The sequence below is a fragment of the Ranitomeya imitator genome, chromosome 4 (genome assembly GCF_032444005.1).
Source record: "Ranitomeya imitator isolate aRanImi1 chromosome 4, aRanImi1.pri, whole genome shotgun sequence".
NCBI lineage: Eukaryota > Metazoa > Chordata > Amphibia > Anura > Dendrobatidae > Ranitomeya > Ranitomeya imitator.
This window is the reverse complement of record NC_091285.1, coordinates 291,512,825-291,530,615: the sequence shown is the minus strand read 5'-3', so window position 1 is coordinate 291,530,615 and position 17,791 is coordinate 291,512,825. Positions and strand designations below refer to the sequence as shown.

The 17,791-nt window shown below is 44.3% G+C and overlaps 2 protein-coding genes across 3 annotated transcripts in view; one reads left to right on the top strand and one right to left on the bottom strand.

Moving 5' to 3' along the window:
* Positions 1 to 17,791, bottom strand: part of PRICKLE1 (prickle planar cell polarity protein 1) — a 149,938-nt gene that overhangs the window by 109,343 nt on the left and 22,804 nt on the right. The window contains exon 2 of one of the 2 annotated variants that reach the window (XM_069764746.1): positions 11,980 to 12,069. The exons of the other annotated variant lie outside the window; for it this stretch is intronic. The gene's annotated coding sequence lies outside the window, so the exon portion shown is untranslated. The remainder of the gene's footprint in view (positions 1 to 11,979; positions 12,070 to 17,791) is intronic. 2 annotated transcript variants of the gene reach the window in all.
* Positions 13,325 to 16,011, top strand: LOC138675992 (uncharacterized). Its single transcript, XM_069764743.1, has 2 exons — positions 13,325 to 13,585; positions 14,368 to 16,011. Exons 1-2 carry the CDS (start codon positions 13,345 to 13,347, stop codon positions 15,870 to 15,872), a joined length of 1,746 nt encoding a protein of 581 aa, XP_069620844.1. The 5' UTR covers positions 13,325 to 13,344; the 3' UTR covers positions 15,873 to 16,011.

The window sequence follows — 17,791 nt, the reverse complement described above, 5'->3', positions numbered from 1 at the left end:
ACAACAGCCGTCAGACTCTAAGGCCACTATTTGGTCGTGATTTGCCATGGCAAACATCAGGACCGCACAATCATGATGTGAGGGCACAATTTAGGATAAAGAGGAAGCCACTATTGACAGCAGCATATAAGGGGTTAAACAGATTTTCGACAGGGCAAACACTGATCGTGGCTGATGCAGCAAGTTGTCAGCTATAGTGTACAGCTGACAGCTGCTGGATTGTCACCTGTATGGGGATGCTATTCTCTTATATCTCAGGTCAGTTAAAATACGTATTGGCGGTCATTAACCAGACACCAATAAAATATAATGGGGGACTGTATGATGCAGATTGGGTTTCTTAAATTTTTATACAAGAGGAAAGTGCATAAGTAAATAAAGATTGAAGTACCCATTTGATTTCTCCAAAGGAAAGACAAGGTGAGTAGATTTTAAAGGGACTCTGTCACCTGAATTTAGAGGCGGGGTTTTCGGGTGTTTGATTCACCCTTTCCTTACCCACTGGCTGCATGCTGGCTGTAATATTGGATTGAAGTTCATTCTCTGTCCTCCGTAGTACATGCCTGCACCCACAGTTGACTTTTTGGACCTCAGGCTTTCTCGCCAGGATGACAATATCTACACAGATCTCTTTCGTAAAAGTATGGCCTCTAATGGTCTCCTTGACTTCAAGAGTTTCCATCCACATCATTTGAAGAGAAATTTACCGGTTGGACAGTTCCACAGGATCCGACGGAATTGCACTCATCCGAGTAACTTTCATGTTCAGGCTAAATCGCTTTCAAAACGTCTACGCGCGAGGGGATACCCGAGATCTATTGTTTCAAATGCTTTTCAACGTACCAAGTCTATCCCGAGGGACAATTTATTAAAACCTGCCCATAGGTGCCTGGATGATAGCTTAAGATTTATTACTACGTATCATAATCATTGGAATTTAGTCTCTGATTTGTTTGAACAACATTGGGGCATTTTGAAGTCTGACCCGAGAGTTTCTGACCTTTTACCTGTAACTCCATTACTGACAGCCAGACGAGCACCAAACTTACAGGACTCCTTGTCCAGGAGCCATTTTGTAAGACCCACCACGAAAATCGGCAGAGGTCTCAATCTACATGGCATGTACCCTTCTGGTGATTGCAGCATATGTCCTTTTGTGGATATGTGCTCTTCCATCACTAATCCGAGGGATGTGGCTGTCTACACAATGAAGGACTATATGAATTGCAAGACCACGAATTTAGTTTATGCCACTGTATGCCCTTGTCCGAAGGTCTATGTGGGGCAGATCTCGCAGGAGCTGTGTAGACGTGCACAGCAACATATTTCAAACATTAACCTGGCTAGACAGGATTTATCTAAAGGTAAAAATGTGTCTACGGTTGCCATGCATTTTTTACAGGTTCACTCTAGCAGCACCCGTGGTCTTCGAGTGTTGGGACTACAGAAGGTCCCTAATAATTTTCGGAGACAAGATCTACAGGGAGAACTTGTCAGATTAGAGGCCCGTTGGATATATTTACTTGGGTCTGTATCGCCAGGAGGCCTCAATGAGGCTTTTTACTGGTTTTCTTTTGCCATAAACTTACCCTTTGTCAGTAATTGGTGACTCTGAATGGTCTTTCACTTTGGTTCCACTTTCCAGGTTTGGTATTTTTGTTTGTTGGTTTGTTAGTTTATTTTGTGGTCATCTACTGGGTTTGATGGCCTTTTGATTATGTGCCTTTTATTTTTATTTTTTTGGTATTTGTAGGTTTATCTTCTCATATATATACTAGATGGTGGCCCGATTCTAACGCATCGGGTATTCTAGAATATGTATGTATCACAGGCCACGTAGTATATAGGAGCCATGCAGTATATAGCAAATAGTACGTGGCCTGTGCTATATAGTATGTGGCTGCTATATACATACATACATATTGTAGAATACCCGATGCATTGTATATAACGCAGCCCACGCAGTATCTAACACAGGCCATGTAGTATACAGCAGCCATGTAGTATATAACACTGCCCACGTAGTATATAGCAGCCATGTAGTATATAGTACTGCCCACGTAGTATATAGCAGCCACGTAGTATATAGTACTGCCCACGTATATAGCAGCCATGTAGTATATAGTACTGCCCACGTAGTATATAGCAGCCATGTAGCCAACGCAGCCCACGCAATATTTAGCAGTGTGGGCACATATCCCTGTTAAAAAAAATAATTAAAATAAAAAATAGTTACCCCCTGGGATCCAACGGCGCTGTGGCGATGGGCGCGCGGCTGCCGCCATCTTCCGTTCCCAGGATGCATTGCAAAATTACCCAAAAGACTTAGCGGTCTCGCGAGACCGCTAAGTCTTCTGGGTAATTTCACAATGCATCTCTAGGACCGGAAGCTGGCGGAAGGCGGGAGCGCATCCTCGGACTACGGAGGGTGAGTATAGCAGGTTTTTTTCTTTATTATTATTTTTAACATTAGATTTTTTTACTATTGACACTGCATAGGCAGCATCAATAGTAAAACGTTGGGGACACACAGGGTTAATAGCAGCTGTAACTTAGTGCGTAACCCGCGGCATAATGCGGTCCGTCACCGCTGGCATTAACCCTGTGTGAGCGGTGACCAGAGGGGAGTATGGAGCGGGCACTGACTGCGGGGAGTAGGGAGGGACTAATCGGACTGTGCCCGTCGCTGATTCGTCGCGGCAGCCATGACAGGCAGCTGGCGAGACCAATCAGCGACTTGGATTCCATGACAGACAGAGGCCACGACCAATGAATATCCGTGACAGACAGAAGGACAGACATACAGAAGTGACCCTTAGACAATTATATAGTAGATTTTTTGGATTGTTGTATTTGACATTACATGTGTGGGACCTGATCTATTAGGGAACTTTATTCAAGATTTAACTCATGTGGTACATAGTCGTATTTATCTTGGGATGTTACTTTTTTTTTTTTTTTTTTATATCCTAGAATACCTTAGATATCCTTGTGGGAATATTGTGACAATCTATTGTCTGTGATACACATACTGCCTGTATAGGATATGTAAGCTGCTGCGTATGAGTGGACATCTGGGGATGGCTATGTCCACCTTAGAATATCGCGGAAAATCTTGCGCTAGCGCTGTTACTTCTTGTTGTTTGGTGTGCATAACCTCGGTATATGGAAGCCATGCTATTGTGCATGATTAACTTTCCAGAGTGGGCGTTGCATACATTTACGACGCGACGAAGAAGCTTGCACGGGCACTGCTGGGATATCCGAGTTGTGATACGCATAACCCCGTCATATGTAACTCATGCTATTACGAATGGGTGACTTCCCGGGGTGGCCGTTCATCACCTTGACGACACGGCAGAGTGTTGTGCGCAGACGCCGATGGAATATGGGTAACTTGCTGGATTGGGCGTTTGCTGTCTTGATGACGCGGCGGTGAGGTTTGCGCAGGCGCCACAGAGATTTCCTGGATTCGAGACGCATAACCCGGTATGTGGAACATTTGCTACTGTGCATGAACAACTCCCCAGAGTGGGCGTTAACTACTTTGATGACGCGGCAGAGTAGTGCGCGCAGATGCTACTGGGACATCCGGTGTGTGGTACGCACGCTTCCGGATAGCTGCAACGCACACTGGCGCCATGTAAGCCCTGTATTTTGTCAAAACCTATTTGTGCTATATCCCTGACAGACTGGAGCTGCTCCATTGCTTTATGGTTGCCGGGCACATGTGCTGACAATCATTAGTCTATTAGTAAGTGCACTTACTACTACTTATACCCGACGTGACTAACCCCTCCTCACTTCCCCTGACAAAGCTACCTAGAGTAGCGATACGCGTTGGGAGCTAGCGGGCTCTTTGACCTCCAGTGAGTAGTGAGTATTACTACTTATGTATTGATTTATGCACTTTACACTAGCTGCCATGTGCTCAATGTGGGATGTCCTCGTTCATATTATGGATTGCTAATTATTATTTATCTATTTATTCATATGTATATGAGCGTTTTATCAGCATTATTTTCCATATAGAATCCAATCCTTTGTACAAGTCACTACGTGCCGATATTGCCTTTTGGAAATCTATAGCCTATTAGGCTTGAGGAGTTTTTCCACTTGAGCCTGTGGTGGGTGTGTATATTTACATCTCTGTATTCATTCTTATTCGTGGATGATTACTACTCACTGGGATCCCTTTTTGGGACTATTCATTCCCTTGAGTCTGCTTTATTCACATCCTCACATACAGGGGGTGTTGTTGTTGTTTGGGTATATTTTTAATGCGTTTTAATGTTTTTATGTTTTGTAAGCACTTCTTGTCTCAAGAAAGCCTTGTTCACTTTATATGGGTTGTGTGTGCACTTTATTTACGCTTCTTTTTCTCTTTCTCCTACACATGCTCTTAGCAGGCGCTTGCAAGCCACCTCCCTGCAGGATCCAGAAGGCTCTCCGCGGCCATCTTGGATCCAGGGTCTGCAGGGAGGAGGACGGAGGAGATTACATCGCGTTGTTCCGAGGGTCTCAGGAAAGCACGCAGGGAGCCTCCTCTCTGCGCGATGCTTCCCTATGCCACCGCAACGCTGCGATCATGTTTGACCACTCCTGGCACATAGTGTCGGATGTCAGCTGTGATAATTAGCTGACACCCGGCCGCAATTAGCCGCGCTCCCCCGTGAGCGCGGCTGATCTGTGATGACGTACTATCCTGTCCCTGGGAATTAAGTCCCAGGTCACCTCGACGGGATAGTACGTCAGATGGCAGAAAGGGGTTAAAGTTTCCCAACACCATTTGCTGGTATTTGTATTACAGAGTGTTATCCTTGCTATTTCCCCCCTCAAGAACATAGCTACCATTTAGCCTCAAATTACAAATAAATCCTAGCACATGCCTGAAGGAATCCTTCTCCCTTATTCATTGGGAAAAGACTTTACCATATGCGAAAATATGTTGCAGTCAGAGATAACTACTCTTCATGTACTGGAAGTCTGCTACCTGTGAACATCTTCAAACATGTCATTTAACAGAAACGCAAACGTTTACCCCAATCAAATGACCATTGTGTTATTTCAACAAATAGCCCTATAGTGACCTACCATTTCTAATGTATAGTCATCATACCTAGTGTCCTCTGTTTTGCTACTGCTGCCTCTGTCACATTGGAGATGAAGAAAAATAAATGCACCAAAGTGGCTATTACAGAGGCATGAGGAGTTATGTGCAACCATGCCTCCCCTAACTGGGCTCAGAGTTCCACAGTACTCCCCTGTGACTCTGGCAAGAATTTGGGGACTGACGAAAACAAGGTGCCAAATAAACCAGCAAAAGTAGCACAACAGAATAGTGTGTCGAGGATGAATTGTTGCTTTGAAGGGGGTTCTCTAGTTTAGAAAAAAACATATATTTTCCAGACTATTACAGAATTCTAAGTTAATGGGGTCAAACATTTCACAACTTATTTCTTAACCACAGTGCAGTGAGGCTACAAAGAGGTCATTTTGCCAACAACCATATCTTCTAATTCTCACCAGGGCTGCCACTAGGAATTTCGGGGCCCCATACAGGCAAAATTTTTGGGGCCCCCTTGAGACTCCGCCCAGGCTCCACCCAAGCCCCGCCTCCACCCCTCGAACTGTCCACAGCCCCACCGCTCTCTCTTGGAAAAACTCCACTTCTCACCTATCACACATTAACAGTTCCCATCACCAGATCACACATATAACAGCAGCTTTTGTTTTGGCCAAAAGATTTTTGTAATCGGCCACCACGACACGGTAGACTCTTTTGGCCGGGCCCTACGCTACTGTACCCTATTAAAAATTTGTTAAAATATGAAATACAATTTAGGTATATTTTTAAATTTTTAAAATGACTAATAATATCACATACAAGGGACAAATACCACCACACCATAACCAGACACCATATTTGTTATGGCCGGCAATCAGGCAACACAGCGTGCAGTAATCAGCGCACATACAGAGATCTGGCAATAACCAAAAACAATAGGACGAGCTCTGAGACGTGGAATCTCTGTAGACTGCAGTACCTGATCTATCCTCACACAACTATAAGCAGCAGTGGATTGCGCCTATCACTACCTATGCAACTCGGCACTGCCTGAGGAGCTGACTAGCCTGAAGATAGAAATACAAGCCTGACTTACCTCAGAGAAATACCCCAAAGGAATAGGCAGCCCCCCACATATAATGACTGTTAGCAAGATGAAAAGACAAACGTAGGAATGAAATAGATTCAGCAAAGTGAGGCCCGATATTCTAGACAGAGCGAGGATAGCAAAGAGAACTATGCAGTCTACAAAAAACCCTAAAACGAAAACCACGCAAAGGGGCAAAAAGACCCACCGTGCCGAACTAACAGCACGGCGGTACACCCCTTTGCTTCTCAGAGCTTCCAGCAAAAGTTAATAGCAAGCTGGACAGAAAAAACAGAAAACAAACTAGAAGCACTTATCTAGCAGAGCAGCAGGCCAAAGGAAAGATGCAGTAGCTCAGATCCAACACTGGAACATTGACAAGGAGCAAGGAAGACAGACTCAGGTGGAGCTAAATAGCAAGGCAGCCAACGAGCTCACCAAAACACCTGAGGGAGGAAGCCCAGAGACTGCAATACCACTTGTGACCACAGAAGTGAACTCAGCCACAGAATTCACAACAGTACCCCCCCCTTGAGGAGGGGTCACCGAACCCTCACCAGAACCCCCAGGCCGACCAGGATGAGCCACATGAAAGGCACGAATAAGATCTGGGGCATGGACATCAGAGGCAAAAACCCAGGAATTATCTTCCTGAGCATAACCCTTCCATTTGACCAGATACTGGAGTTTCCGTCTAGAGACACGAGAATCCAAAATCTTCTCCACAATATACTCCAATTCCCCCTCCACCAAAACAGGGGCAGGAGGCTCCACAGATGGAACCATAGGTGCCACGTATCTCCTCAACAACGACCTATGGAATACATTATGTATGGAAAAGGAGTCTGGGAGGGTCAGACGAAAAGACACCGGATTGAGAATCTCAGAAATCCTATACGGACCAATAAAACGAGGTTTAAATTTAGGAGAGGAAACCTTCATAGGAATATGACGAGAAGATAACCAAACCAGATCCCCAACACGAAGTCGGGGTCCCACACGGCGTCTGCGATTAGCGAAAAGCTGAGCCTTCTCCTGGGACAAGGTCAAATTGTCCACTACCTGAGTCCAGATCTGCTGCAACCTGTCCACCACAGAATCCACACCAGGACAGTCCGAAGACTCAACCTGTCCTGAAGAGAAACGAGGATGGAACCCAGAATTGCAGAAAAATGGAGAGACCAAGGTAGCCGAGCTGGCCCGATTATTAAGGGCGAACTCAGCCAACGGCAAAAATGACACCCAATCATCCTGGTCAGCGGAAACAAAACATCTCAGATATGTTTCCAAGGTCTGATTGGTTCGTTCGGTCTGGCCATTAGTCTGAGGATGGAAGGCCGAGGAGAAAGATAGGTCAATGCCCATCCTACCACAAAAGGCTCGCCAGAACCTCGAGACAAACTGGGAACCTCTGTCAGAAACAATATTCTCAGGAATGCCATGTAAACGAACCACATGCTGGAAGAACAAAGGCACCAAATCAGAGGAGGAAGGCAATTTAACCAAGGGCACCAGATGGACCATTTTAGAAAAGCGATCACAGACCACCCAAATGACCGACATTTTTTGAGAAACGGGAAGGTCAGAAATGAAATCCATCGAAATATGTGTCCAAGGCCTCTTCGGGACCGGCAAGGGCAAAAGCAACCCACTGGCACGTGAACAGCAGGGCTTAGCCCTAGCACAAATTCCACAGGACTGCACAAAAGCACGCACATCCCGTGACAGAGATGGCCACCAGAAGGATCTAGCAACCAACTCCCTGGTACCAAAGATTCCTGGATGACCGGCCAGCACCGAACAATGAAGTTCAGAGATAACTTTACTAGTCCACCTATCAGGGACGAACAGTTTCTCGGCCGGACAACGATCAGGTTTATTAGCCTGAAATTTCTGCAACACTCTCCGCAAATCAGGGGAGATGGCAGACACAATGACTCCTTCCTTGAGGATACTCGCCGGCTCAGATAACCCCGGAGAGTCGGGCACAAAACTCCTAGACAGAGCATCCGCCTTCACATTTTTAGAGCCCGGAAGGTATGAAATCACAAAATCAAAACGAGCAAAAAATAACGACCAACGGGCCTGTCTAGGATTCAAGCGCTTGGCAGACTCAAGATAAGTAAGATTCTTATGATCAGTCAATACCACCACGCGATGCTTAGCACCCTCAAGCCAATGACGCCACTCCTCGAATGCCCACTTCATGGCCAGCAACTCTCGGTTGCCCACATCATAATTACGCTCAGCAGCAGAAAATTTCCTGGAAAAGAAAGCACATGGTTTGAACACTGAGCAACCAGAACCTCTCTGTGACAAAACCGCCCCTGCACCAATCTCAGAAGCATCAACCTCGACCTGGAACGGAAGAGAAACATCAGGTTGACACAACACAGGGGCACAGCAAAAACGACGCTTCAACTCCTGAAAAGCTTCCACGGCAGCAGAAGACCAATTAACCAAATCAGCACCCTTCTTGGTCAAATCGGTCAATGGTCTGGCAATGCTAGAAAAATTACAGATGAAGCGACGATAAAAATTAGCAAAGCCCAGGAATTTCTGCAGACTTTTTAGAGATGTCGGCTGAGTCCAATCCTGGATGGCCTGAACCTTAACCGGATCCATCTCGATAGTAGAAGGGGAAAAGATGAACCCCAAAAATGAAACTTTCTGCACACCGAAGAGACACTTTGATCCCTTCACGAACAAGGAATTAGCACGCAGTACCTGGAAAACCATTCTGACTTGCTTCACATGAGACTCCCAATCATCTGAGAAGATCAAAATGTCATCCAAGTAAACAATCAAGAATTTATCCAGATACTCACGGAAAATGTCATGCATAAAAGACTGAAAAACAGATGGAGCATTGGCAAGTCCGAACGGCATCACCAGATACTCAAAATGACCCTCGGGCGTATTAAATGCCGTTTTCCATTCATCTCCCTGCCTGATTCTCACCAGATTATACGCACCACGAAGATCAATCTTAGTAAACCAACTAGCCCCCTTAATCCGAGCAAACAAGTCAGAAATCAATGGCAAGGGATACTGAAACTTAACAGTGATCTTATTAAGAAGGCGGTAATCAATACACGGTCTTAGCGAACCATCCTTCTTGGCTACAAAAAAGAACCCTGCTCCCAATGGTGACGACGATGGGCGAATATGTCCCTTCTCCAGGGACTCCTTCACATAACTGCGCATAGCGGTGTGTTCAGGTACGGACAAATTAAATAAACGACCCTTAGGGAATTTACTACCAGGAATCAAATCGATAGCACAATCACAATTCCTATGCGGAGGTAGGGCATCAGACTTGGACTCTTCAAATACATCCTGAAAGTCCGACAAGAACTCTGGGATGTCAGAAGGAATGGATGACGAAATAGACAAAAATGGAACATCACCATGTACTCCCTGACAACCCCAGCTGGTTACCGACATAGAGTTCCAATCCAATACTGGATTATGGGTTTGTAGCCATGGCAACCCCAACACGACCACATCATGCAAATTATGCAGTACCAGAAAGCGAATAACTTCCTGATGTGCAGGAGCCATGCACATGGTCAGCTGGGCCCAGTACTGAGGCTTATTCTTGGCCAAAGGTGTAGCATCAATTCCTCTCAACGGAATAGGACACCGCAAAGGCTCCAAGAAAAATCCACAACGTTTAGCATAATCCAAATCCATCAGATTCAGGGCAGCGCCTGAATCCACAAACGCCATGACAGAATACGATGACAAAGAGCACATTAAGGTAATGGACAAAAGGAATTTGGACTGTACAGTACCAATAACGGCAGAGCTATCGAACCGCCTAGTGCGTTTAGGACAATTAGAAATAGCATGAGTGGAATCACCACAATAGAAACACAGCCTGTTCAGACGTCTGTGTTCTTGCCGTTCTACTTTAGTCATAGTCCTGTCGCACTGCATAGGCTCAGGTTTACTCTCAGACAATACCGCCAGATGGTGCACAGATTTACGCTCGCGCAAGCGACGACCGATCTGAATGGCCAAGGACATAGACTCATTCAAACCAGCAGGCATAGGAAATCCCACCATTACATCCTTAAGAGCTTCAGAGAGACCCTTTCTGAACAAAGCCGCTAGTGCAGATTCATTCCACAGAGTGAGTACTGACCACTTCCTAAATTTCTGACAATATACTTCTACATCATCCTGACCCTGGCATAAAGCCAGCAGATTTTTCTCAGCCTGATCCACTGAATTAGGCTCATCGTAAAGCAATCCCAGCGCCTGGAAAAATGCATCAACATTACTCAATGCAGAATCTCCTGGTGCAAGAGAAAACGCCCAGTCCTGTGGGTCGCCGCGCAAAAAAGAAATAATAATCAAAACCTGTTGAATAGGATTACCAGAAGAATGAGGTTTCAAGGCCAAAAATAGCTTACAATTATTTCTGAAGCTCAGGAACTTAGTTCTGTCACCAAAAAACAAATCAGGAATCGGAATTCTTGGTTCTAGCATCGATTTCTGATCAATAGTATCTTGAATCTTTTGTACATTTACAACGAGATTATCCATTGAGGAGCACAGAGCCTGAATATCCATGTCCACAGCTGTGTCCTGAAGCACTCTAATGTCTAGGGGAAAAAAAAGACTGAAGACAGAGCTAAGAAAAAAAAATGATGTCAGGATTTCTTTTTTCCCTCTATTGGGAATCATTGGTGTGGCTCCTTGTACTGTTATGGCCGGCAATCAGGCAACACAGCGTGCAGTAATCAGCGCACATACAGAGATCTGGCAATAACCAAAAACAATAGGACGAGCTCTGAGACGTGGAATCTCTGTAGACTGCAGTACCTGATCTATCCTCACACAACTATAAGCAGCAGTGGATTGCGCCTATCACTACCTATGCAACTCGGCACTGCCTGAGGAGCTGACTAGCCTGAAGATAGAAATACAAGCCTGACTTACCTCAGAGAAATACCCCAAAGGAATAGGCAGCCCCCCACATATAATGACTGTTAGCAAGATGAAAAGACAAACGTAGGAATGAAATAGATTCAGCAAAGTGAGGCCCGATATTCTAGACAGAGCGAGGATAGCAAAGAGAACTATGCAGTCTACAAAAAACCCTAAAACGAAAACCACGCAAAGGGGCAAAAAGACCCACCGTGCCGAACTAACAGCACGGCGGTACACCCCTTTGCTTCTCAGAGCTTCCAGCAAAAGTTAATAGCAAGCTGGACAGAAAAAACAGAAAACAAACTAGAAGCACTTATCTAGCAGAGCAGCAGGCCAAAGGAAAGATGCAGTAGCTCAGATCCAACACTGGAACATTGACAAGGAGCAAGGAAGACAGACTCAGGTGGAGCTAAATAGCAAGGCAGCCAACGAGCTCACCAAAACACCTGAGGGAGGAAGCCCAGAGACTGCAATACCACTTGTGACCACAGAAGTGAACTCAGCCACAGAATTCACAACACATATTACCACCACAGTGACCGAATAATACCACATACAAGGAACAAATATCTCCGCATCATGTCCAAATCACATATTACCACCACATGGTGGTCAATAAAACCACATACAGGGAACAAATGCCACCACACCATGACCAGACCACATATTACCACCATAGTGACCGAATAATAGCACATACAAGGGACAAATACCACCGCACCATGACCAGACCACATATTACCACCACATAGTGACTGAATACTGCAATACTGATCATTAATAAAAAAATACCCACAATACTAATATCACCATATGAGCCATTATACACAGGAGATCTGTACTTAGTATGAGGTGTCTGTGTACAGGTAACACACTGACTCACCAGTGACGTCTCTAGATCAAGTCCTTCAGCCTCGCTTTCCATCTTCATCCAGCACAGACCGCCATCACGTCTTCCAGCCAGGACTCGTCTCTGCAGGAAATAACACAGTTATCTAGAGCTCCTCTTGCAGAGCACATTGCTTAATTTTTTCCACAACTTCTACACTACACCAGATGAAGAAAAAAAAAGGCGACATAGTATCATTCTCCACAGTAACAGGACCGCACTCCCCCTCATTTAAAACAGTATCCTCAAAAAATAAAATAAATACATCACTGCAGTAATAATATCCCTTAATTAGCCCCTATGGTAATAATATCCCCCATCCTGGCCTGTGTATCTCATTCCTGGCTCCAGCCATATGTTCTCACATTCTGCCCCCATATTATCTCCCCGTCTGTTCCACGATCCTGCCCTATCTGTCCCATGATCCTGACCCATCTGTCGCATCATCCTGACCTATCTGTCCAATGATCCTGCCACCCCATCTGTCTCCATTGTATCCATCCTGCCCCATCTGTCTCGATCCTGCCCCATCTGTCTCCATCCTGTCCCATATTCCTGCCCCATCTGTCTCCATCCTGCCCTATATTCCTGCTCCATTTGTCTCCATCCTGCCCCATTTGTCTCCATCCTGCCCCGTGTCTCCATCCTGCCCCGTGTCTCCATCCTGCCCCATTTGTCTCCATCCTGCCCCGTGTCTCCATCCTGCCCCGTATCTCCATCCTGCCCCGTGTCTTCATCCTGCCCCGTGTCTCCATCCTGCCCCGTGTCTCCATCCTGCCCCGTGTCTTCATCCTGCTCCATGTCTTCATCCTGCCCCATTTGTCTCCATCCTGCCCCCTTGTCACCAGGGTGGATTGATTTAAATCACGCCGATTTAAATCATGATTTAAATCACGATTTAAATCAAAAGATTTTTTTCTATTTAAATCGGATCGATTTAAATCATGATTTTAATCATGATTTAAATCACTGATTTAAATCAAAAGGTTTTTTTTAATATAAATCACGATTAAAATGAGAAGTGAGAGCAGTGCGCATGTGCGCCCATAGTTACACGGACGAAACTAGGGGCAACGATCTAACGCCAGGGTGAGGGGGGGACCCCAAAGTAAGTAAAAATCTTTTTTGTTTTACTATATGGCAATAGGTAGGTGTTTAAAAGCAGCATGTCTTAATTGTATAAACTATTAATAGCCTCCACATTTTGTTCATACTGCCCCTTTAATTCCACACTTCTAGCTTGGTTTCACTTTTGGTTTAGTTTCTTTTTCCATTCAGTTGACATGCCCAAACTTGTTGGATAGTCAGCAGTACTTGGCTGTAGTAACAATCAAACTTCATAAGTGATCTGTGTGAGCCATGGCAGGTTGTAAGAGAGACCCTATTTGGGTTCATTTTGTTGAGATGCCAGCAGCAGATCTTGGAAAGAAAGGTGCAAGAGCAAAGTGCAAATACTGTCAAAAGGATATCCAAGGACTTGTTTGCCGTTTGAAATCACATTATGAAAACTGCAACCAGAAGGGAAATGAAGATGTTGATAGTGATACAACTAATGTCAATGAACCCCCACAGCTTCTTATGCACCAGGAGCCTAGTACTAGTAAGTCTGGCAATTACAACCTATTTTTTTAACAGACATTTTACTGGGATGGTTAAAGTCTATGAAAAGAGAAATTTCTAGCACTAGTAGTTCTGGAGTATAGAATTTAAATTTATGTTAAGGCAATATTTCACAGAAAATTAACGCTAAAGGACATGTGCACCTTTATTTTTTTAAGGTGCACATGTCCTCCCCCCCGCAGCGCTCTTACCTCCGATCCCCGCAGCGCTGAGATCCGTGGCTTCGTTTTGACCGTCCGCCTCCCGTCCTCCGGTTGCGGCCTACTCGCAGTGATCCAGCGGCGTGACGTCAGCGGGCCACACGCTCCATTGAAATGAATGGAGGCGCGCTCGCGGACGGGCAGAACGAAGCCACGGATCCCCGCAGCGCTGACATCGGAGGTAAGAGAGCTGCGGGGGGAGGACATGTGCACACTGCACCTTAAAAAATAAAGGTGCACATGTCCTTTAAGTAAAAATAAAGTGTGTATACGCTTATTTTTTTTTTATTGTAGGCTGCAATTCACTTTTGAAGTCTGCCAAATTGACCATTTTTAAAAAAAAACATTTTTAAAACTTTTGTGACATAATTTTTTTCAGTTGCTCTGATATTAGTTACCAGTATTACAGCAACTTCACCGGAAAACTTGAGTAGCATAACTTTTGAGACAGCCCTTATAGGACGAGGACCATTACATTGTTCAAAAAGTTTGTTTCAAAATATTTTCGTTATATTTCTTCAAATACGCAGTCGATTTATATTTTTAATTTCTGTGCTTTCAGGGTCAAATATGGCTTGTGCTGCACGTGACAATCAATATCTGGGTACAACTTCAACAAAGCAGCCCAAAAAAAAACTTTGCGTGCAAAGTGTAGAAAAATTCATCTTAAAGACTACGACGAGCCAGAAAGAACATTTTGATGAATTAATTGCTAAATTCATATTTGCAACCAATTCTTCTTTCCGACTAGTTGAGCACCCATTGTTTGTACAAATGATCGAAGGAATTAGACCAGGCTACAAACCACCAAGTAGATTTGATATCTCAGGAAAACATCTTCAGGCTGTATACGACATAGAAAGAGCGGCTTGTACAAAATATTTGAAAGACAAGGTTGTTAACATGAGCTTGGATGGTTGGAGCAACATCCACAACGACCCCATAATTTGCACTTGTGTCACAACAGAAGATGGTGAAACTTACCTTACAGACACAATCGACACATCTGGAAATTCACATACTGCTGAATATTTACTTGAAATTGCTAAGAACTCAATTCACCAATGCCAAGAACAGTTTGGATGTAAAGTAAGGAGCTTAGTTACTGATAACGCAAGCAATGTGGCAAAAATGCGAGCGGAACTGGCACATGAGGATGACACAAATGTCATTACATACGGTTGTTCTGCCCATTTGTTGCATCTTTTGGCAAAAGACCTGCATATTTCGGGTGTCAAGGAACATGTTGTAGAAATTGTTAAATATTTCCGCAATAATCATTTTGCACATGCAACCTACAAGGAAATGGGAGGACTGAAGTTGGTTCTACCACAAGATGTTAGATGGAATACCTTGGCTGACTGCTTGGAAATGTTTATTAACAACTGGTCAAAATTACTGTCCATTTGCGAAACACATCGGGATAAAATTGATGCTAATATACGAAGCAAAGTATTAAATCTTGGTGTGAAGAGAAATGCCGAGGACCTTTTGGAAAGGTTAAAGCCAATATCGATTGCGTTGGATAAAATGCAGAAAGATACTGCAACCATAGCTGATGCCACAGAAGTTTGGAAAGATTTAGAAGGTTCTCTAGATCGCTTGAACCTCTCAAACAATGTAAAGGTTGCAATACAGCACCGCAAGGACCAAGCATTAAAAGAAGAACACTATTTAGCCAATATCTTGCATCCCATCTACAGAGGGAAAAAATTATCTGAGGCGGAAATCAACTCTGCAATGGAGTGGCTCGCCAATACTAACCATGACATTGTGGCAACTGTGCTGAAATTGAAGTGTGAATCTGCACCATTTCAAAAATACATGTTTGCAGATAACGTCGTTAATGAACTAAAACCACTGGACTGGTGGAAGTCGCAATCACTTGTTCTTCCAGCAAAGATAATAAATCTAGCTACTCAGCTACTGACTGCATCGGCTTCATCCGCAGGAGTAGAGAGATTGTTTTCTTCATTTGGTTTTGTGCACACAACAGTCCGAAACCGCTTAGGAACTGCTAAAGCAGGACAACTGGTTTTCCTATTAAAAGTCCTAAATAAACAGTAGGCTTAAAGGACTGATGTATTCACTGAAGATGTTTGCTTACTTCAAACGTTAGAGATAGGCTATTGTTAAAAAGTACTTACTCTCTGTAGTTCAATTCTGAGTGTTTAATAGTGCAAATAAAAATTATTAGGTTTCATAATCAACTGTTTTAATATTTTTATTTGTGTAAAACAATTAGATTTGCAAAAAGACAAAGTTTTGCTTGTGTACAACTTGATTAAAAAATCTGATTTAAATCAAATGATTTAAATCAAAAAAATCTGATTTAAATCAAAAAAATCTGATTTTTTTGATTTTTTTAAAAAAATCAAGATTTTTATCCACCCTGCTTGTCACACATTCTGCCCGTGTTTGCATTCCTGCCCCATGTCTCACATTCCTGCCCCCTGTGTTTTAATTCCTGCCCCGTGTCTCACATTCCTGCCCCCTGTGTCTCACATTCCTGCCCCGTGTCTCCATCCTGCCCCCTTGTCACACATTCTGCCCGTGTTTGCATTCCTGCCCCGTGTCTCACATTCCTGCCCCGTGTTTTAATTCCTGCCCCGTGTCTCACACTCCTGCCCTCTGTGTCTCACATTCCTGCCCCCGTGTCTCCATCAAGCCCCTGTGTCTCCCATCCTGCCCTCTTATCTTTATCATGCCCCAAGATTGCCGCATTCAGAAAAAAAATTAAAAAAAACCTTTCTCCTTACCTGGCTGGGCTCCAGCGCCGACTGTTGTGAGTTCTGTTTTTGGGCTCCCTCTGGTGGTTACTGATGGTATTGGGTGACTTGTCTTTCCTGGGTTTCTGGGTTCCACCTGTTCCATCAGCATATGGGAGTTTCCTATTTAACCTGGCTTTGCTGGCATTTCCTCGCCGGTTATCAATGTATCCAGTGTGTCTTGTTACCTCTGCTCCCTGCTCCTAGAACCTTCTGGACAAGCTAAGTTTGGATTTTCCTGTTTTGTGTTTTGCTTAATTTGGTTTTTAGTCCAGCCTGCAGGTATGTGATTCTCTGCTGCTGGTTGCTCTAGTGGGCTGAAATTGCTTTTCATGTACCATGAGTTGGCACATGAGTTCAAGTAATTTCAGGATGGTTTTTTGAAGGGTTTTTCGCTGACCGCGCAGTTCACTTTTGTATCCTCTGCTATCTAGCTTTAGCGGGCCTCATTTTGCTGAAACTGTTTTCATACTACGTATGTGCTTTCCTCTCATTTCACCGTCATTATATGTGGGGGGCTGCTATTTGCTGTGGGGTATTTCTCTGGAGGCAAGAGAGGTCTGTGTTTCTTCTGATAGGGGAAGTTAGATCTTCGGCTGGAGCGAGACGTCTAGGATCATCGTAGGCACGTTCCCCGGCTACTTTTATTTGTGTGTTAGGTTCAGGGTCGCGGTCAGCTCAGGTTCCATCGCCCTAGAGCTTGTTTGTATCTGTGCTTGTCATTTTTGTGATCCCCTGCCATTGGGATCATGACAGTATAACCGGCCCACAAAGTGTTAATTGTATTGGCTGAAGTAGGAGGATAAGTAGTCTGAGGAAGTTTTTTTTTTTTTTTTTTTTTTTCCCCTTTCCCTCAGAGTTTGCTGCCTAGCCTTATTGCAGCCTGGCTACTTCCTCCTCCTCTTAATCTTTGAATGGCTCTGATCTCAGCTGTTTATCATGGACGTCCAGAGTTTGGCTTCCAGCCTGAATAATCTTGCCGCTAAGGTTCAAAATATACAGGATTTTGTTGTACATGCTCCTATGTCTGAACCTAGAATTCCTGTCCCAGAGTTTTTTTCTGGAGATAGATCTCGTTTTCTGAATTTTAGGAACAATTGCAAGTTGTTTCTTTCTTTGAAATCTCGCTCCTCTGGAGACCCTGCTCAGCAAGTCAAGATAATTATATCTTTCCTGCGGGGTGACCCTCAGGATTGGGCATTTGCATTGGCACCAGGG

What these genes read in the sequence shown, in the direction of transcription:
- LOC138675992 (XM_069764743.1), top strand. Translation starts at nt 13,345, where the DNA reads ATGGCAGGTTGTAAGAGAGACCCTATTTGGGTTCATTTTGTTGAGATG. An exon ending in GCACCAGGAGCCTAGTACTA is followed by an intron (nt 13,586 to 14,367) that starts GTAAGTCTGGCA and finishes CTGTGCTTTCAG; the next exon opens with GGTCAAATATGGCTTGTGCT.